Source organism: Sceloporus occidentalis, unplaced genomic scaffold (genome assembly GCF_023333645.1).
Source record: "Sceloporus occidentalis isolate IW3139 unplaced genomic scaffold, rSceOcc1.0.p SCAF_22, whole genome shotgun sequence".
NCBI classification, from domain to species: domain Eukaryota; kingdom Metazoa; phylum Chordata; class Lepidosauria; order Squamata; family Phrynosomatidae; genus Sceloporus; species Sceloporus occidentalis.
The window spans coordinates 11822106-11842837 of record NW_028317002.1 but is presented as its reverse complement, the minus strand read 5'-3'; the positions used below and the strand labels follow the sequence as shown (position 1 = coordinate 11842837).

Genomic DNA, 20732 nt, shown 5'->3' with positions numbered 1-20732 from the left:
AATAAATGACAAGGGGGAACAAGCAAAGGTCATCTCTACCGAAATCATTTTCTGTTTTTACAAACTTACCAGCATTATGCATTTCTGGTAAGTTTGTAAAAACAGTAAAATGCTTGCATAGAACGAGGTTTGGGTTCTCCATACCAGACATGAGGAGCTGCCTATATATCTGTGTTACTTTTGTGTAGTTATTAATATTTATCTAGGTAAAACAATGCTTGTCGTTCGTGGATTGACCTGGCATTTTATAGATGCGTGTAGGGGAGCAAAAAGTTGGGTCTGTTGCACCTCTGCCTGTGAAGCTTTGAGCGCGATGTACATGTGCCCCAACCTGTGTATTCACAAAGTAGACTCCTGAAGCCCTGTTTGGAGTTTCCATTTCCCGTCATTCTATGACCTGCAACCATGTTCCTTTCTACTTGCAACCATGCACCTTCAGGATTAATGTTTGTTTATTTGACCCCAAATAGGAGCCATTTCAAATGCTACAATACTTCTAGATGTCGATGGATTCTTTGCTTTGCTGCGCCAGTGGCATGTTATTGGAGTTCCCTGTAAAGGGAGATGATACCTAAAGGTTTTTTGAGGGTTTTTTTTGAAGGTGGATAGCTTTTTACTGGGGCATTATTCCATCTGGCAAGCCCAGAAAGCTTATGTGATTCTAAATCTTTTTCTGTGTGCGCCCAAAAAAGGTGTGACCGTTGACTAGAGAGTCCATCTTCGTGTTTTTCTTTATTAAATTGTATGATGCGTAATTTCCACGTACTCCTTACCTGAACATTCTGATCTCTCCTGCCCTCTTTCATGTGTGTAAGCTGCTGCTCTTAATATGAATAAATGAAAAAAATAATTTAACTGTCTCTTGAAGAACAGATCTGTCAAAGGATTGGCTCTGTTGTTACTTAAAGGAACTGTCTAGCTCACCCTTTTTTTCTCAATGCATCTTACTGCATGCAAATGGAGCATGCATTACATTATTGCAGTTAGAAAACGAGTCGTCCCGGCTGCCTTGTCTGAAGCCATTTGGATGTAGACTTCATGGACACGCACAGCAGCACTCCTGTGGAAGTCATTGAAGCAGCAGCTGTGCTAGCAAAACGTTTGCTGCTATTACCATTGGTTGATATTCCAGCTCCCATTGTCCAGAATGGGAGATCTTTTGAGCATGTGCAAGAAGAATACTAAGGTATGCTCCCTGCTTTCAGTGTCGGGATTTGGGGAGGAGTCAGAGTCAGAAGTCTAGTTTTCCATGTCCAGTAGGTAAAAAAAGGACTCCAATGCGCATTTTGATGTTAAACTATGGCTGGAGTGCTCCATTTAAGATCCCAATGGAGCAGAGTAGTTTTACTCTAGGGATATAAGTTCTCTTTAATGTATTATCCTGGTGTGTATAAGTGTGTCATATAGTCAGGTGTGTGCATGTATGTGTGTATGGTGTATGTACAGTCTTGCAGCTTTCTCACTCCGTGACCTTTAAGTCACTGCTCAAAGAGAATGGTGTCTTTGCTAGCCGAGAATTATCTGGAGGAGCTGGGTGGGCAAAGAGTATTTGCCGTTTGATGCATTTTTCGGGTGGGTGTTGTAAGTATTTCGTTCTTTTTTGTATTGTGTTACAAGGCCGCGGAATGCGAGGAATCAGGAAAGGTAGTGGCATTCAGGAATAAAGTGCTCTTCCTCGTTGATTTGAAGAGCAAGCATCCTTTGATAGAAATGTTTATCTGTTTATTTAGAATTCGGAAGTGCACAGGATATTGTCATTATCTTTATAGAAATAGACTCAGCAAAAAAACCAAAAACTCAGAGGGTGTTTTCCACATTCATTTTCAAGAGTTTTAAAATCTATTATTTAAACATACTACTTTTCAAAGCATAATATAGGTTTTAGCCATACCTATTCCTGCATAGACTTCTTTAAGGACATTATGTTCTCACGGCACAAAATGATTGGTCAACCTATGCTTGCTAATTATTTCTGTAGCACAGAGAAGGAAGGTGTTTGGTATCAAATGTGCTGTCTACCTACAAGAGCGTTGTCAGAAGGCCGTCGGCAAGAGGCAACATGTTTTGTGCTACTTACATAGTAAATTAGGTTGAAAAAAGTCCATCACGTTCAACCATTCCACAAACCCATATTGGTTAATCCAGATGAAGGCAAAAAGAAGGCAGGCCCCCCAACCCTGTGCATACGCAGAGAGTCTGATACACAGTATAAAATGTGGACTTGCTACCGTGACGACAAATGGAACGGTGCAGTGCGCAGAAACATTCTATACGTTGGATTACATTATATCTCTTTCCAAACTTTAACAGTATTCCCAAGTAAGATACGTATTGATACTTCATTATGCACATTTTGTACTTGGGTATACACTAACAGTCAAGCTGCGAATCGAGTTTGTGCTAAATGAGCGCTGCAATTAGTTGGAGCTACTCCAATGCATTTCAAAAGGGAGCTCTGCGTCGCCTTCAATGGAAGCCCTACACAGCATGCGCAGGAAAACATGTACATGTAATTGTACAGGCAGCAATATATTGAGGAAAATGAGGACATGATTTTATCTTCTAGACCAATACCATAAACATGCATGGACCAATTTGCACGGAGTAAAATATATTACAGTGGATAAAAAATGAATTCTAATATGTTAAGAAATATATATTTTTAGGTAAAAAGTGAAAATGTATAGTCGTGCATTCATTGCTATGTACTGGTCATTTAATTTTATATAAACGTACTTTAAGCTTTAAGGTACAGCTATGCTTTCTTTCATCTTAAATAAAAAGAATTAATAAATTAATAACAGGTTTTGGGGAATAGATTGCCCCTCTAACTTCTTTATCTATAACTGGAATTTGTAAAATATATCTGTCTTGCAAGAACTGTGATGGTATTGATTGTTTAAGTTTTTATAATTTAAAGTTTGTTAAATGTCCCTGATAGTCCATTTGACCATAGTGGTGTTCCCATTGGCTCTATCACCTGCCGGACACACGTCCATGCCAGCATCATTAATGACAGTGATGAGACCAGTCACTGGGAGCAAAGCATAGTGTGTGTCTAATGCCTGGCACCCTGGCACCCTGGCACAGACCCGTCACTGTCAAATGACTAGGTTCTGCCATTACACGCTCCTTAAGGTCCACTCCCCCACTGACATTTCAGCCAGCATGTGTGATACAATGTTTAACATTTTCACAGTAATGTCCAAAAGACACTCCTGTACACCTAGTTTTTTTTTTTTCCCCATTCCATAGGAACTTCGGAGGGATAAATCGATTAATTTTATTGTTCTTTTCCAATTAGTCTTTAACTTAAAGCGTTGATGCACATCTGGTCCTCAGAACATGCAGACACGATATGGATAATGTCTGGTATAACAGATAAATGACCCGTTGTAACGCAAGCCTACCCTGTTGCTACCATCTTCCCTGGCAAATCCTATTTACGGCAGGATGTGCTACTACTGTTTAAGAGTCATTAACCATGATATTAATTTTCTGCATAATATGTAATTTCTTCCCTTCTTAATTAACTTGCAGCGGTTCTGTTTTTGAAACCCGGATAACATCTGTTTCAAGAAAACATTAAGGTGGTAGTGTGTGTGGTTTTTTTTATGGACGATAGAGAAGATATGTTCTGGAAACAGAGGAAAATAATTGAAACTAATTAGGAAGCTTGACTATCATCAGTCATTAAATGGCACTTAATAATAGTAATCTGTGCATTGCCTGTGCCTAATTTTGACATTCCCTTTTAGTGTTACTGTGCAGTATATAGAATTCTAAACTCACCGAAGAAAATAAATGACTTAATCAATTTCCCATAATTCCCCGAACTCCCCATAAACAGAAGAACACTTTATAGGTGGTGTTCAGCAACATAGAAAACATAGAAAAATTCCCAATATGGCAGCCCTCTATCAGCTGTAGTAGATCACACTAGATGGTGGGGAATGGACAGCTATGTAACGATAGGTCAATCTGACCAGGACAACTCGCTATGAGATCCATGATGTTCATATTGAGATTTAAGTGGGACACGTGTCGTGTATTTACCGAGGCCCACTTTACCTGCCCGAGTTGGGAAGTTCAGAATGGACTCTGTTAATACACAGGCCCGTGTGTACCCACAGACTCGTGGTCTGATGATCCTGGGAGTTTAGTCACATGAATGTGAATCAACACTTAAAATGCTGATGATGCTTTTGAGAAATGTATAAAGGCTGAGTAAAAAACATTTAAAAATTATATATATATATATATAGATTTTTTTAATGTATATTCTGACGTAGCAAAATAAATACATTAAATCCAACGGCCAAGCTAAATAGGTGTTACACGAAAGAATATTACAAGGACATTGTCCTATCAGCTTTTTGATTTTTAATTGATTAACTATAGATTTTTGTGTATGTTTAATTATTACATTTGCCGGTGTTTGTGTTCTATATATAGGTTTAGTGTTAGCAGGAAAGCCTTACTTTTCCGAGTAAGAGAAAGAGACTCCTTCCTAAAACAACATTTTTCGCCTAGAAGACGATGGCGTTTAACACCTCCACAATGCTTTACTAGTGTGAGCATTCCCAAGCCAATATACGAGTTGTTTTTTGTTTTGTTTTTATTTAGTTCTGTGTAGCGTAAGCGCCAGAGATCTGCTCGTTGACGTGGGCGTTCTCTACATTGACGTTATAAAGTGCATTTGGTTGCTGTGGTAACTTGATTAAAAAAAAATAAAAAATACAACAAACCCTCGTAGCCAGTGAATGGCAGAATAGATTTTTCTCGTGCATGTAGGGGTTTGTTGTAAAACAAGCTTTTATTGACATATGGGTATCGGTAAATAGATATATACCTCATGGCCAAATGTATTTGGGCACCTGCTTGTTTTAACATCTCTCTTCAAAATCGTGGGTGATCATATGGAGTTATTCCCCTCTTTTGTGATAGAGCAGCTTCCGTTCTTGTCGGAGGGGTTTACACTAGGTGTTGGGACACTTTGGCAGGCAGTAGTTTTGGGCGGTAAGGTCTGGCTCTCAGTGTTCCAATTCATCCCTGAAATGTTTGGTGGGGTTGAGGTCAAAACTCTAAACTAACCAAAGGAGAAAGAGAGCACTAGCGATGAAAAATAGGCCCTTTAGTCCTCCTCTGGTAAACTTTGCAGTTGGCACCTATACGTTCCAAGCAGGCAGCAGTGTGGCATCTGCCAAACCCAGAGTGGCCCGTCGGACTGCCAAATGCAGCGAGCTTTACATCACCCCAGCTGACGCTTGGCATTGTGTGTGGAGATTGAACGGCTCGTGTGCATACTTTTATAGTCAGCAATGGATGCCGCTATGTTGGTGACTCTCTAACAAGCGTTCCGGAATGAAGAAGGGGATCTATTTTTATCGGCTGTCTTTTTCTCCCCCCTGTTGAGTTCTTTGTGACAGTTGTGACAACTGCCGAGTGTTTCTGGTTGGCTTCTATATCACCATCAAAGGGGAGCCGATTATTTGTTTGTTCAGGGAATATTTCCTACCCTTTTGTCTGCTCTCATACTCCCAGTTTGCATGAAACTCAACGCGGTAATGGGTAGAAATAAAAGAATATTCATAGGAAATGAAGTTAGTCCCACAGAGAGGTTGGCTGACACAATTATTTTATAGGAACTGTCCTCATTTTAGCATAGTGTTTCTTAGAATTTGGGAAGGTTCTTAGTTCTGTTTTATGTCAGTGATGAGCCAATGTGAAGACTATGGGGAAAACGTACTAATGTGAGCCGCGATACTTTTTCTTTTGGCAATTATACCACTGGATGACTATTCTCTGACGTAATTTTGGAGTGATAATGTCTGTGGTGTCATTATATGTGCTGTTTTTTTTGTGAATTAAGAACTGACTGATAAATCCCCACGTGTGTTTGATAATTTATTTGCTGACAGCACTGGCCACCCAACTCCTTGTTGATGTAGGCATTTCTCTGTGCAATGGCTGCTACGGCATGCCGCTGCTAGCCTTGAATATTTGTACGCTCATAAATAATGCAGAAATGCTTCCAAGGTTTGCTTCTGTCTGCGGCTATTTTTAACGCGTTCCTACAATTGAAATCTGCTCACACTGTATGCGTGGATTCCGTGTCTTCTCTTGAATTTTCATTTCCACGATCCTTCTAGTATTGAAAATGTATATTGACGCTTATGCCTGTATTGTGCGTCGGCCACGGCTGCTTTAATATTTACCCTAGTATTTTCTAACAGCAGAAGTAAAAAATCGATCAAGGTGACAGGTGGATTGCCCCTAAACCATTTATAGGCAGCGTTTAACCAAAAAATACCTTTTCCCAGACTGCATTTAAATGGGGTATCTGGTTCTACTAAGGACTGCCAAGAAGTCTCGACCGAGAGTTACTAACACAGTAGTGTAATAAATAATTCTGATTCAATGTTACTAAACTTACATTTCATTGCATTTCTTACTTCTATGCAACGTGGAATACTTTTATTTGTAAGGGGAAGGGCAAAAGTAAAATTTAAAGCAGGATCGCCACAGCTTTTAGTATCGGTAGCGTCACTAGGGGGGTACAGTGGGTGCAGACGGGACCGGGGGATTCATGGAACTTGCTTTCCGCCATCCGGGAAACTGGTATGGGAGGAGGTCCATGTACATGAGTTACTGCACTGGGTGACACCGACCCTAGTGATGCCTGGGGGTATAACTGAATTAATTCAATACAACTAGCTGTAGCTCGTAATGTTTGGCTGGCAGTGTAATTGTTTTGGACATTACACCTTGTGGATGCTGAGACGTGCCCCAGAGTGGCAGGGCCAACATTTTCTGATCAGGTTCCTGTCCTGGAGTTATCGTTCTTCTCATCCATCCTCATAGCCTTCCTAAACCATTCGCTATACATATTTATACGACGATCAGCTATAGTATTATGACCACTGACAGGTGAAGTGAATAACACTGATAATCTTCTTATCATGGCACCCGTCAGTGGGTGGGATATATTACGCAGCAAGTGAAGACTTCCTCCTCAAAGTTGATGTGTTAGAAGCAGGCGGAAGGATCCGAGCAACTTTGACAAGGACCAAACTGTGATGGCTACACGACTGGGTCAGGGCATCTGTTGGTTGAATTAATGGTCGAATTCTCCTCAGAAAAAGTTATTTCCTTTAATAGATTATGCGCATAATCGAGACAAGGCACACAACACACAAAAGTCGAAGCGTTGTCTAATTACGTATTTGGATTACATGGTTTATATAACTTCTTATATTTCTTATCTACTTCTAATAGCATGCATCATTCTGATTGGTTACTTTTTAAGCAGGTTACGCCTCTTAGTAGATATGTTGGCCCAACTCGTGATACATCATAGACTAGACATTTTCTACTGTCTTTGTCAGCAATGATATTTATGATTACATAAGCATTTTTCTAACAGCATCTCCAAAACTGCAGCTCTTGTGGGGTCAAATCCAACTGACGAGCTGTTGTAGCTCAAATTGTTGAAAAAGTTAATGGTGGTTCTGATAGAAAGGTGTCAGAACACACAGTGCATCTCAGTTTGCTGTGTATGGAGCTGAGTAGCCACCGACCGGTCAGGGTGCCCATGCTGACCCCTATCCACTGCCGAAAGCCCTACGATAGGCACGTGAGCACAAGAACTGGACAACGGAGCAATGCAAAAAGATGGGCTGATCTGAGGAATCACGTTTTCCTCTACATCACGTGTGCCTCGACGGGTCAGGGCTGTTCTGGGGCAAAAAGGAGGACCTACACAATATTAGGCAGGTGGTCGTAATGTTATGGCTGATCGGTGTGTATATATACCTTTTGAATGTTCCTTTTCTTAAAGTCAATTTGTTGTTTTCCCCAAATCCTAATTATTCAATGGTATTGAAACAGAGTAAAATTATTAGCGTAGTCATTTTTTTTTTATTTTTTTTTTGCATAGTGGTCCAATAATTTACAGATGGCTATGGATGGTCCTCTTAAGGCAAACATTCCCATGCATAGTATGTTTAGTGTTTTGTTTATGATTTAAGTACTTTTGTTGAAAGAAAGATAATTAATATAAGAGGGTATTGAAGAAAAACCCGGAGGAGGGTGCGGACACCAAGATATCTGTTAGTAATGCATTACAACGGAAATGCCTGCTTGCTGCAATTTCTGTTCTTGTTATGTTTAAGTATCTAAATGATGTTGAGTTATTTGCGTATCCTACATATCCTACATAAATAAACATGGGTGGAGTGCTTGTATCTTCCTCGAAGTTTCTAAACATTTTTTTTCCCAAAGAAATATTTACAGCTAAGTCGAGATGCTACAAACACTGGTTCCGCTTTGACTGCTTAAAGATCTAAACGTCTGACGTCTGTTGAATTGTTCTAATATTTCAATGAGAAAGCTGCATGGTATGCCTTCCGATCTATTAGAAACAGAATGAAATATCCATTTCTAATATGTCAGTTGCTTGCAAACCAAACGGTGCCTGAGGATTAAAAACTTGCCATGGTAATGCGTTGGTGTAATATTGTTCTGTTTTATTGGTACAGACAATAAAATGAAATGTATTGCCAAAGAATTTGTTCTGCTTATATCTTGTTCTTCATCGGATGTGTGCATGAAACATGAATGATTCTTGAACTCTCCAATTAATATATATATATATATATATATATATATATATATATATATATATAATAATATGTTTTTTTTGTTTTCTGAGGACCCTGTCATACCTGAGAAATGTTTGGTGGCCTACAAGAAAAAAAGACAAATGCATTTTAGACATTGTTGAGGGAACCTCTTGAGGATTCCCTGGATATCACTTCAAGTCCCACACATTGGTTAGCAGTGCGATACATGATATATATCATTAATAAGTACAAGAAGAAGGCACTTACAAAAAAAAAAAAAGTTTTCACCAGCCTATTATGGAATTATTTTCTTTATCTAGAATGTCAGATGTTGCTTTAAGGTATACGCTAACATACTGGGATGGATTTGTGGAGTAAATGAAGCATCAAAGTTGACGAGCGTGCCTCTCCAGAAGCGGAGGCAGCCTGATATGTTTGCACATTGGTGTTGTCATCATACATACAGCAGTGTGCTTTTTAAATGCTCGGTCGGACAAGAAAACGGTTTGATCGCTTGCCCTACAGCTTTGCTCAGTTCTTCTGTCTGGTATTTTCTGTACCCTGTCAGAAATGATATCTGTCCTCTTCAGGTAGACATATTGCGTATGTCTCCATTAATCAGACCAAACTTGCGTGAGCTTTTGAATCAGGCAGTGTATGCTAGCCTGACATCTGCTAATCCAGACATCGTAGTGTTAAGGGATGAGGATCTCTCTTTTCTGCACCGGTTTAATATGTCATTAAAACCCATGGTAGCATTTGGCAATATAGGACTGCATCACCTGATGTTCTTTGTTCAGGCATGAGTTATCTTGTAGCGTTTCCTAGTATATGTATTTTCAATGAGGGTAGTTGTTAATGGCTGCCAGTGTACTTCTAGTTCTGTAACGTGATGAACTTTTTTTATTTCTTCCAGCGTCATCATGACAACAGAGAAAGGTTTAGTGGCTGAGGCAGAAAGTCCTCCTCAGGATCAAAAGCAGGAAGGTGGGGAGGAGGCAGAAAAGTGCGAACGTCACCCTGAGGAAGCTGGTACAGAGGAGCGTTCCGAGATAGAGCCGACCCAGAGCTCTCCATCCGCCGCCTCACCAAGCACCCGCAAAGCCAAGGACCGCAACTCAGAAGGCAAGGGCCTATCACGCCTCTTTTCATCCTTCCTCAAGAGGCCAAAGTCTCAAGTGTGCGAGGGAGACAAAGACGTTCAGTCACCTGCAGAAAAAGCAGAGGAAGAAAATCAGAAGCAGCTTGATGAAGGTTTGGGAGAGCAGCTGGATGATGATGATGTTTTTCTGAAGGCTCCCATTGCTGACCCAGAACCGGAACTACGAACAGACCCATCCTTAGATCTTCATTCTTTGAGCAGTGCAGAGACCCAGGTGAGTAGCATTTACATCAGAAATGTGCATTCCTTTTTAGAGGTGGGAAAGGTCCATACAGGCATGCTTAGTAATTGCTAATTTCATTGAATAGGAAATTTACCTTTTAGGCTACTTTTATCGTTTGTTTCTTAATGTATTTTAGTGCCATATAATTTAATTGGGTCACAGTTCATCAGCTGCACATGTAATTTTAATGTCTTTGGAATGGGGACTTTTAGCCTGCTCAAGAGGATTTAAAGGACGACCCAGAACCCGAGGAAGAAGAAGAACAACCAAAGAAAGGAGAAGAACAACCATCAAAAGTTGAAGTAGAGGTGAAGGCCACTCAGAAAGCACCCAGGAGATCTCCCAACATGCGCTGCAAGGTCACCCTTCTGGATGACACCTTATATGAATGCGAACTGGAGGTGAGGGATAGTCTTTTATTTTAGTCAATGACTATCTTTTTTTCATAAGCAACAGACCCACCAAGATGAGCTTGAACGTGTCCCATTGAGATGCAGCTTTGGAAGTTCCAGATTTGTTTTTAAAATCTAGAATTTTATTTCGTTGTCTCTAGGTAAAGACGTGTTTTAGGGTTTGTATATCTGAATCTTTGGGTGATCGTGTACTGTGTTTTAAGGAGTAATATGAACCATTATGATAGTGGGTTGGTTTGTGTGTGGAGCCAACACACCATGGAATAATTATTGTGAATATAAGTATACATTTATTTTAGTGAAAGTACTCAATGCCTTGTTGACTGGGTCACTTGTGGCGCAAATGTACATGTTTACAATGTGTAACAAACGCACGATATGACAAAAAGTATGTGGGCACCTGACCATCACACCTATATAAGCTTGTTGACCATCCCATTCTAAAACCATTTGCATTAATATAGAGCTAATTTGGTCATGCTGGTACAGGAAAGGGCCTTCCTCAAACTGGTGACACAAAGTTGGAAGCATACGATTGTCTAAGTTGGCTTGCTGTGCTGTAGCATTAACATTACCCTTAACCGGAACAAAGGGGACCAAACCCTGAAAAACAGCCCCAGACCATTGTCCCTCCTCCACCAAACTTTACAGTCCATCCGACTTCCAGATAGTGAAGCGGGATTGAATACTCCAGAGAACACGTTTCCACTGTTCCAGAGTCCGGTGGGCTAGTGCTTTACACTACTCTAACCTGCATCTGGCATTGAGCTTAGCGGTCATTGACTTGAGTGCAGCTGCTCAGCTATGGGACTGAAACACAGTGCTTGTGCTGATTAGGCTACAGAGTACAGGTGATATTAATGCGCTATACACTTAATCACCCAACAGAACCCCCGCTGCTTGTTCCTCTTTGTGTCTGAGCTGGTGTAACTCTTAGATGCTTCCATAGGCAACAAAAAGAAGCAACTCTGTTATTTTTGTATTTATTAGCACTTATGTTGGTGCCTAGTTGCAACTGTATTCTAGTCCACAAATGTCAGCTCCTATGCTTCTTGTTCATGCATTTACTGAGGAAGTCCATAGATTGTGTAGATGCAGACACCGGCCACCTCTGGGCTGTTCTTTCTACACGCCATATCATGTTATCATACCAGCTGGAATACAGACATCAGATGCCTTTGCCTTTGACAGCACAATTACTGCCTAGAAATTAGATTGTTCTTTTCTCCTCTGTATGGGCGAGAAGCAGCATCCCATGCTGATAAATTCAATGTCTAAACCTTTGTGATGGATAACTGATTTGTTTTGTTCAGGCTGCAAATCCCCTTTAAGTCTGAGAACAGCTGTCCTCCCATTTACTAATCTTTTTGTTTATTTAATTTTTTTTAATGTATTTGGGTGACGCCTCTCCGATCTGAAACCAGTTACTTTGGGGATTTCGTCTCCATCTCGCCCTCTGGACGGCCATGTGTGTCCCCCAGCTCTCTTTTCTCACCGCTTCCCTTACTAAACACAATGTCCTAGAAAACAAGAGCAGAAATCAAAATGCATGCTATTTAGTTCCTAATATCCCCTGGCAATACAGCTGCCGCCCCTCCAGGCAGATGGAGTAAGCAGGTGCTTCTTTTCACTGTTTAGGGGTACAGATTGCGCTTTCATCTCCTCCAAAGCAGAACGCTGACTTTTACCAAATCAGAACAGTGTATACGGTTAAGCATATAGCTTAAAACGTAAATAGCCAAACTACTGCTTTTTGCTGTCCGTCCCGAAATGTATGTCCCGACATTGTGTCTGTCTTTGACATGCCTTAGGATTTGTTTCAGATTTAAACGTGAAACGCTTCAACACGCTCAACGTTTTTTTTTTTTTCTTCTGTTTCTGCTTGGGTTAGATTTGTGCGGAAACTTTGAAAAACCTTATTTTAAAAAACTGCGTAAAGAAGGACCCTCGGTGTCCTGAATGCTTGTGTTAGATACTGTCCTCTCTGTTTAAAGTTTAATTTTACTCCACTTTTGTGATTTTTCACAAAAGTACCTTGACCTTGTCTACCTCACTTGCTTTGTTGATCTACGAGGTAAAGGAGAGTTTACAAAAATTAGTAAATAGGCATTACAGAATAACATAGCAAGATGACATTGATAAACTCTCATAATGCACCTGACTTGCTGCAAGTTCCATTTAAAGACCTGTAAATCTATAAAAAGCTGCAGCCCCCTCTTTGTGTTGCAGACCTCGCTGGCGACAGGAACCTCAGTGCTGTTTTTAACCTGTTAATCCCTGCCATTCCCTCCTGGATTTGGTGTGCTGGGCTGCTTTTAGACTCACTCTAGAGTGTTCGGACGTTTAACTCTTGATGGCTTCCACACGTACAAAAATCAAAAGGAACCATCACAGTTTTTTAGACACAAAAGCCATCTTTTTCTGTATATATGTATATATGTATGTATATATGTATATATATAATATATATATATGTGTGGCTCGGTAGCTTGGCAGCTGGCATGGATGTCTGGTACGATAGGGAGTGATGAAAATGAACACTATTTCCTTCATCGTCATGCCTTTTGTGTTTGTTTTGTAATACTTCGATTGTCAGTGATTGTTTTCATTCAGGTTATTTGGATACTTTTTATTGTTGTTATTTATTGTTACGTTACTGTGTGCCTATATGTCCAGTAGGTGTCTTGGTGTGCATCTGCTTAGTGTTTGTGTGAGAGAGAAGTGTTTCTTGCTTTTTTCCTTTCCCTATTCCTTTCCCTTTCAGTCTACATTTGTTTTCAATAGAGAGGTTGATAACATTGTGAGGCTTGTCCTTCCATGGGGAGTGTGTTGCCAAACTTTAAAAATACCATTGTTGCCCTTAGCTCTTATTTTTCAAGCAACCTTTTCTGACCAGTGCTGTCCCCGTACCGTCAGAGATCTGGCTGGTGATAGCTATTGGCTGCTCCTCAACAAAAAGATTTCATGGTGGACGAGCAGAGGACACTCTAGCTAGATACCATATTCCATTCTCCGTCTCCTAATATTTCTTGTCCATCAAATAAGTAGTGAGTCAGGATGAGGAGGACAGCTGCATGCTGGGATTCAGCATATTTTAGCAGAAGAGATAAAAAATGTCCAGATATTTTCTTATGGCATGGTGTTCTAGTTAGCATAGAATTTAGTTTATCTTTCTTGTTTTCTCTTGACAGGCAGTCTCTAGGCTGACAGAACTATTTTTACTGCAACTGTGCTTTTATGGCTAAATCCCTCCAGTAAATCCGCTTCACTCCGTATCTCCTTCGTGTTTCTAGTTTTAAACCACATCTGTCGCTTCTACTAAATTCCGCACTTTACCGCTCCATACACTAAATACACAAAATAATGGTGTTTACAGATGTAATGCATAATACCTACATTAGGCCTATAACTTGTGGAAAGGTACAATAACCTCCCTTTGTCAAGGTATGTATGCTTATTCCTTCCCAGTAAGTGAAGTTGCTTATCCTTTTTGTTTTTCCAGAAACATGCTAAGGGACAGGACCTGTTTAAGAAAGTCTGCAGCCACCTGAACATTTTAGAGGAAGACTATTTTTCCCTCGCGCTCTGGGAGTCCCAGACTAGCAAGGTGAGTGGAGAGAAGGTAGCTCCTGGTAGACTAAGATCCCTGGAGGTTCTTACAAACCTTCCGAGGTCTTTCCAGCTCTAAAATATTACCAATAGTTGCTGGCCACCATGTGCTATGCCTTTGACTAGAAGGTATATCGGAACCACATCCGTCTCTGGACTGGAGTTTATTAGTGAATTTGTTATCTGGTGCAGTGGGGAAACGACGTCCTTTAATTACTGGGTCCCCCCCTGGCATCCAACTGCTCAGACTTCATTGTCTTTCAAATGAATCCAGACAGGATGAGCTTGCAAATGGATGACCGCACTCATCCACGGACATAGAGAGGCGCCGTCTTTGTAAAGCTCTGATCAGCATCTCTTTGCAGACGCGCTGATTAACAGATAAGCTCCACGAGGCTCTTGTCTCAAAGGTTCAGTCTTGTGTATTTTTGAAAATAAAGCGTGTGCGTGTCAGCAATAACCCGACAATTCCGTAATATTTTTGTTAGGTAATTCTGTACGGTACCAACATATGGGGGGGACATTTAACAATTTTGGATGTTTAATTTAAGAGTCGAATTTATCTGTTTTGTAAGCCATGAGGTGGAAATCTGACTTACCTCCCCATTACGATCCTTGTTTCTCACATGGGAAGAGCGGGGCCTTGGATGGTAAATAGTTAAACTGATGAGCTGAACAAGAAATAAACAATAGATAGTATCATATTTTACATCATCCTTGTTGTAAAAGAAAGAAGACCTCCTGGTGCAAACTTAATTCAAACAAATAGTGGTATTGACGCGAGTGCGTTACATTTCATTCAGGGTTCCGCTTATTGATATAGTGGATTTTTCTAGTTCTTCATATGCTCTATGTAATAAAATGACTAATTGATTTTTGTAGTTGAAGATAGAGATGGAACACATTACCCGCAATGGGCTGGACGCTCTTTTAGTTTTCAATCTGCTAAAAAGGATGACAAATTGAGATAAGGCAGCAAATATTCCCACTACTGGTTAGCGGAAATACTGTAAATATTTCAACCCTGTTCCTAACTGTTACCTTTGCGCATGCTCAGCGGCACTGAAAGGGTCTTTAAGAGGCGGGGGGGATTCTATCAAGACAATCAGGCGTTCTGAAAAGAAATACAGATGCAAGTGATCTTCTACTTTTTATCACAGGTATGGATCGACCCATTGAAAGAAATGAGGAAGCAGGTTCATGGTATGTAAATTCCATTGACTAAATATTTTGCTGAATATTTTGTTTTGTTTTCTTCTGCTCTCGTCTGTACTTTCATGACCCGTTTTTGCTGAACTGTAAGCCTTATGGGTCATTGAAGGCCAACTTCTGCTGTTACCGTGTCTTCTGCGTAATAAATGCAGATGATGTACGTGTTCCCCGTTGTCTGCGGTTTTGTTCCACAATCTGGCTGCATGGTCATGTCATCCTACGTTGCAGAGCCCTTGTGCTACAGCATTCTCTTGGGCAGTCTCACCAACGGACTCTACGGGGCTTGAATGTGAGATCGTTATTTTTATGCAGGGATAAGTTATTATCATGCTGTACCATTAGCAAAATGATGTTCATAAATACTTAAAATTTACCATGCATAAATAATAATAATAAAAAAACAAAAGTAAGCATTTTGTCTCCAAGCTGCCTGAAAAGTTTTTCACATATGTCATTTCCCGTAGCACATTGTTCCCTAGAATAGTCTCTAGATCTCTGTTCCTTCTGTACTGTTCAGCACGAGTATACGGGAATGCATTTGGATAGCGGTTCGTACTGGGACTCATAATGCAGGTAGACGAACGGGAAACAGAAGAACAGATTTGGCCAATAAAGTCTTTCTGTTAGTTTTCGATACCGGAGAGCTACCACTATACGTTTCTATCTCTAGAGACAGAAGGATCGCAGACTAAGGAGAAAGGTCAGGAAGCTGGACAGTGGCAGATTGTTTTCTACCTGCCCCTCATGCACGCTCAAACAGCAGATGAATTAAAACAAAGCTCTTAGTCAAGGATTTTCCGAGCAAAAAAATGCCAGGGGTCGTTTAAGGATTTCTCAGCAGGATGAACACATTCTGGTTGAAACAAGCAAATCTCCTCTTCATTAGATCGTGCGTCTTTGTGTATTCTCACTTAGCTCTCACTGGTTCTGCATTATATCATATGCTCTGTGCAGTCTTGTACCCTACACGACCTGAGCGCACCTTGTTGGCTTCCTAATGACAGCATTATTTTCATTTATTTTTTTTACAATTTTTGGGCTATGTAATCGGCACAATGCTTAGGAATGGGGGTAGGGTTAGTATAAAAACCTTTGGCGCACAATCTCTGTGCAGAACTGGTGGGGCGGGCGGGAGGGAGCTGACAACACTGATCCCTTTCCAGATGGCTCAACGGCCTTCTGATGTAAGCCTCTTTAGCCGATCAGCCGGCCGAGCTGCGTTGTTTGGAGATGAGTTTGCACAGTAAGCAGGACTGCTTTTCCTCATCCCATCTCCCTTGCTCTTCTGTACAACACTCTATTTTATAGTGGACATTGGATGCTGCACATAATTGAACCATGCCTTTCAACTTGGAAATAAATGCTTTGTCTCACGGAACAAATGGTTTTCTCATTCTGAAACTGCTTAGACAATTAGATCTCTTTATGATTTCTAAAACTTGAGTAAGCAGTGCTAGGTGAACCTGGATGTTTCCTGATCGCCTGCTACTTAATAAAAAGAAAGAGGCTAGCAGGTTTATCTGACGTACTCCTGCACACAAGTCAACAGTCTGATTACGAAGGTGATTATAGAAGGATTAGCAGTCTAGAGCTTCTGATGGGTTGTACAGTAACACAGCTTTTATTATCATCATTATAGATCCTATAAATAACACTTTTACTATTTTGTCCTGCCTGTTTTTTCTTTTTTTTTTCTACACGCTGTACAACCTGGTCAAAGCCCCGTCTGATATCTGCCCATTGTGTCCTCTCTGGCTCTACACCAGGAAGAAAGTACCAATAAACATTTCTTCCTTTTTGTTGCGTGGTAGCTGCTGGTGTAATGTAAAAACGCATGTGTAACGTAAAGAGTGCCGGGCTCAAAGTCTTCATTTTCACTCCATTTTAACTTTTATTAGCGATGCTCCAGCTACAAATCATGTTCTTACATCTGAGGAAAAACATTTCGGTGTCGTACCGTCTCGTGTGTATCAGTACAGGATGGTAACATTTATGACTCCTAAAAAAGCTTACTTAAATATTCCTTTCCTAATGTATACCTCATAAGTCATTTAGTTGAAGCTGCAGCTCTCCTGCAAACTCCCCTCTTTATTTAGGGAATAAACCCAAATGTGTGCAGGATTTACCAATAGTATTTTGACATAATTTGCTTATTCGCCCATCTATTGCTAGCAAGTAGTCTAGTGCCACCTTGTGGCCTTTACTGGAATGGCTTGCAGCACATACAAAGAGCATTGTATCGCTTTCATTAAATCTGTGTTCTTTATAAATCTGGTAAAACGGCAAAATAAAGTGAGGGCAACTCACAGAAACAGAAAAAAACATGTTGTGCTCGAATTAAAGCTTTTTTTTTTTTATTGATCTATGGTACAAGGTGAGTATGTCATAGGAAATCCCTGTGAAGAGCTGAACGAGTTAACTATCATTTCATTGTGATCTAAAAAGTTTATTCCCCACTGTCAGCATCACCCTGACTGGAGATAATGCTTTCCCAGATGTTTTCCTATATTGACTGTGTGACAAGGGCACTAGAGGAAAGTATTCAGCAAAGTCAGCTGTGGCACATGAACTTTGTTCTCATGTTCCTGTTCACATGTGTCTATAGTCATTCGACTTCTAAGTCCTCTGTGTCTTTGCATTGCAGGAGGCCCTTGGGACTTCACCTTTAATGTGAAGTTTTATCCACCAGATCCTGCTCAGCTGACAGAAGATATAACCAGGTAGACACACGCATTTCAACTTATTTTGTCCGAATAATGCCAGGTTATGGTTTTTTTTTTTTAGGAGTTATGTTGACTAGAAAAGTTAAAAAGAAAAAAAAATATTACCATTAAAATATTGTGTCTGCAATTAACTGGACCCTAACATTTCTCTTAGTAACTATCCACTGTATCGGTGTTTCTCCAACCATTTCCACCAGCAACAGATATTTTATATTATATTTATTCGAATTCCATCCCAAATTCAGCTGCCCCTATCAAATGTTATTACTCTGTGATTCAGCCAGGTATTGAATTAGCACTGATCGCTAAAACTGATTAAATCACATGTATGCGGTTAATGCGTTTACCTAAAAGATTTGAGAAAATAGAGATAAGGACTGGGGTTATGTGAAAAAAATTGTTCTGGTTCAGAAAGTTTCAAATGTAGACTTATTAGCATACCAACCAAAAGAATGGACCGTTTACACCAGAATCACCCCCCCCCCCCTTCAAAGCACCCATCATTCATTATGCAGAGCTGGGGCAATAGTTAGATGCTTTGAATAAAATATGGTTATATCGTTGAGCACCGCTGTTAGAGGTTCACGCTGTCCTGTGATCTGGACCTTGCAAATAGTCTCATGCTTCCTTTTATTTAGGTATTACCTGTGTCTGCAGCTGCGCAAGGATATCCTGAGCGGAAGCCTACCATGCTCTTTTGCCACTCTAGCCCTGCTGGGCTCCTACACAGTCCAGTCTGAAATAGGCGATTATGATGAAGATCTACACGGCTCCGACTACGTCAGTGAGTTTAAACTCAGTCCAAATCAGACCAAGGACCTCGAGGAGAAGGTTATGGAACTGCATAAGTCACACAGGTGAATACCGGGAGTGATTGACACTTTCTTGGGGAAACATTGTCACATGTTCCCAGCTGCATTGTGGCCCTAATGCCCCTACCTGCTGCAAAAACGTCACACTTTACTTTTCGTCCCTAAATCGTTATCCTTGCTCTCTTGGTGATCGCATTCCAGTTTATCCCCATTCACAGTTCTCACACACCCTACTAACCTCTTGCACTATATTAGAGCAATTATATGCAATTAATGTAAACATGTCATTTTACTAAAAAAAAAAAAATGTTACATTTTGGCAATACCACAAGTGATACAGTTTTCAGTACTGGATTCAGAAATGGTTTTATCTGAAACGCGAAGCTCTTTCCTTTTTGTTCCGATGTCCTGTTGTTTGTGTTTTTGGTGTAGCGTGGAGGTTTTGTTTAGCTATTAGAAAATAATTTTCTGTTTCTCAGATCAATGACACCAGCGCAGGCTGACTTGGAGTTTTTGGAGAATGCCAAAAAGCTTACCATGTATGGAGTGGACATTCATCACGCTAAGGCAAGTTATCCTTCTGATTGTCCTTTATAAATCTCAAATGGTGAAAACTGCACTTGTGCAACATTTATACCCATACCTGTGCAACTTTATTACTTTCTAAATGCCTGATTGAAAGTCCTCTGGTAGAACTTCCCTTGGAAGTAGTGAAGTAGATCAGCCAAGTAGGCATCAGCGTACAGCCATGTACCTCCACAACACGGGGCAGGAGAGAACATGCAGATTGATTTTGCTACTCAAGGATTATTCATACACCCCAATAGTCAATACTAGTCAACGGACTCCAGGCTATTGACCAATTACTTTTTCCATCTGGCCTGGTAACCTTTTCTTCTGGCTAGGTTAAGTATTGTGCATGCTAATATTATAGGGCAAAATCAGGTGTCCTCACTAGGTCATGAGAAACATTTACTATATCTTGAAATGTATAATAACATTGGAAATAGGGACCAATGAACTGAACATGAGTGAAATGCATCCCTCAGTGACTCGCAGCATTCCATGAGGTAAAGAAAATTATGGGGATCGCAAGGTCTTGGATTCCCAGAAAATATCTACCCAATATGCCGTTCTTGTTTTATTATTTACCTTTTATTTGTATTCTTGGATTCTTTTTGGCTACACTAGGATTTGGAGGGGGTTGACATCAAACTTGGAGTCTGCTCTAGTGGTCTCATGGTCTTCAAGGATAACCTGAGGATTAATCGCTTCCCCTGGCCAAAGGTCCTAAAGATCTCCTACAAAAGGAGCAGCTTCTTTATCAAGATCCGACCAGGGGAGGTATGAAGATTCCACCGTTCATATAGTTTATGCATATCAAATTTGCTAGTTTTGTTTTCTTAAACTACACCGGTCAATCTCTAGTTCCACCAGTAGCTACTATAGTTGAATATATATATTTATCCTATTACCCTCTGCATGACCTTAACTGTTGCTAAACAAATTATTTTAACCACTGTAATGACCAACAGTGTTGGGTTGGGTTTGAATAAGCATATTTGAATTTGAAAAGAATCTGCAAATAGTTTAGTTCTTGAATGACATGTTCTATTACAAGTATTACTTCCAAATGAGATTCATTTTCCTTTCAAAAATATTTCTGATTGCAAATGGTTGAGGGTTGTATGGGTGTATACCAGAATATTGAGACATCTTGTTATCCAGCAGGAGCAGTATGAGAGCACGATAGGATTCAAGCTGCCCAGCTACCGGGCTGCTAAGAAACTTTGGAAGGTCTGTGTGGAGCACCACACATTCTTCAGGTAAGATCCCTGCCCCTGGAGAAATAAAAAGGGGTAGCCAGTGACAGGTAGGAATGGGCTATAATAGGATCTTAACCACAATCTATATTTGAGTCCTCCAGGACAGATTCTGTAGCGCTTATTACCAA

At 40.4% G+C, this 20732-nt stretch overlaps 1 protein-coding gene across 1 annotated transcript in view; it reads left to right on the top strand.

Moving 5' to 3' along the window:
- Positions 1-9547: 9547 nt before the first annotated feature.
- The window catches only part of LOC149301037 (protein 4.1-like), a 33392-nt gene continuing 22207 nt past the window's right edge, over positions 9548-20732 (top strand). Inside the window, exons 1-9 of the mRNA XM_089484590.1 lie at positions 9548-10000; positions 10222-10410; positions 13925-14029; positions 15192-15234; positions 17888-17963; positions 18605-18823; positions 19258-19345; positions 19970-20122; positions 20507-20604. Coding sequence (XP_089340716.1) covers positions 9548-10000; positions 10222-10410; positions 13925-14029; positions 15192-15234; positions 17888-17963; positions 18605-18823; positions 19258-19345; positions 19970-20122; positions 20507-20604 — 1424 coding nt within the window. The remainder of the gene's footprint in view (positions 10001-10221; positions 10411-13924; positions 14030-15191; positions 15235-17887; positions 17964-18604; positions 18824-19257; positions 19346-19969; positions 20123-20506; positions 20605-20732) is intronic.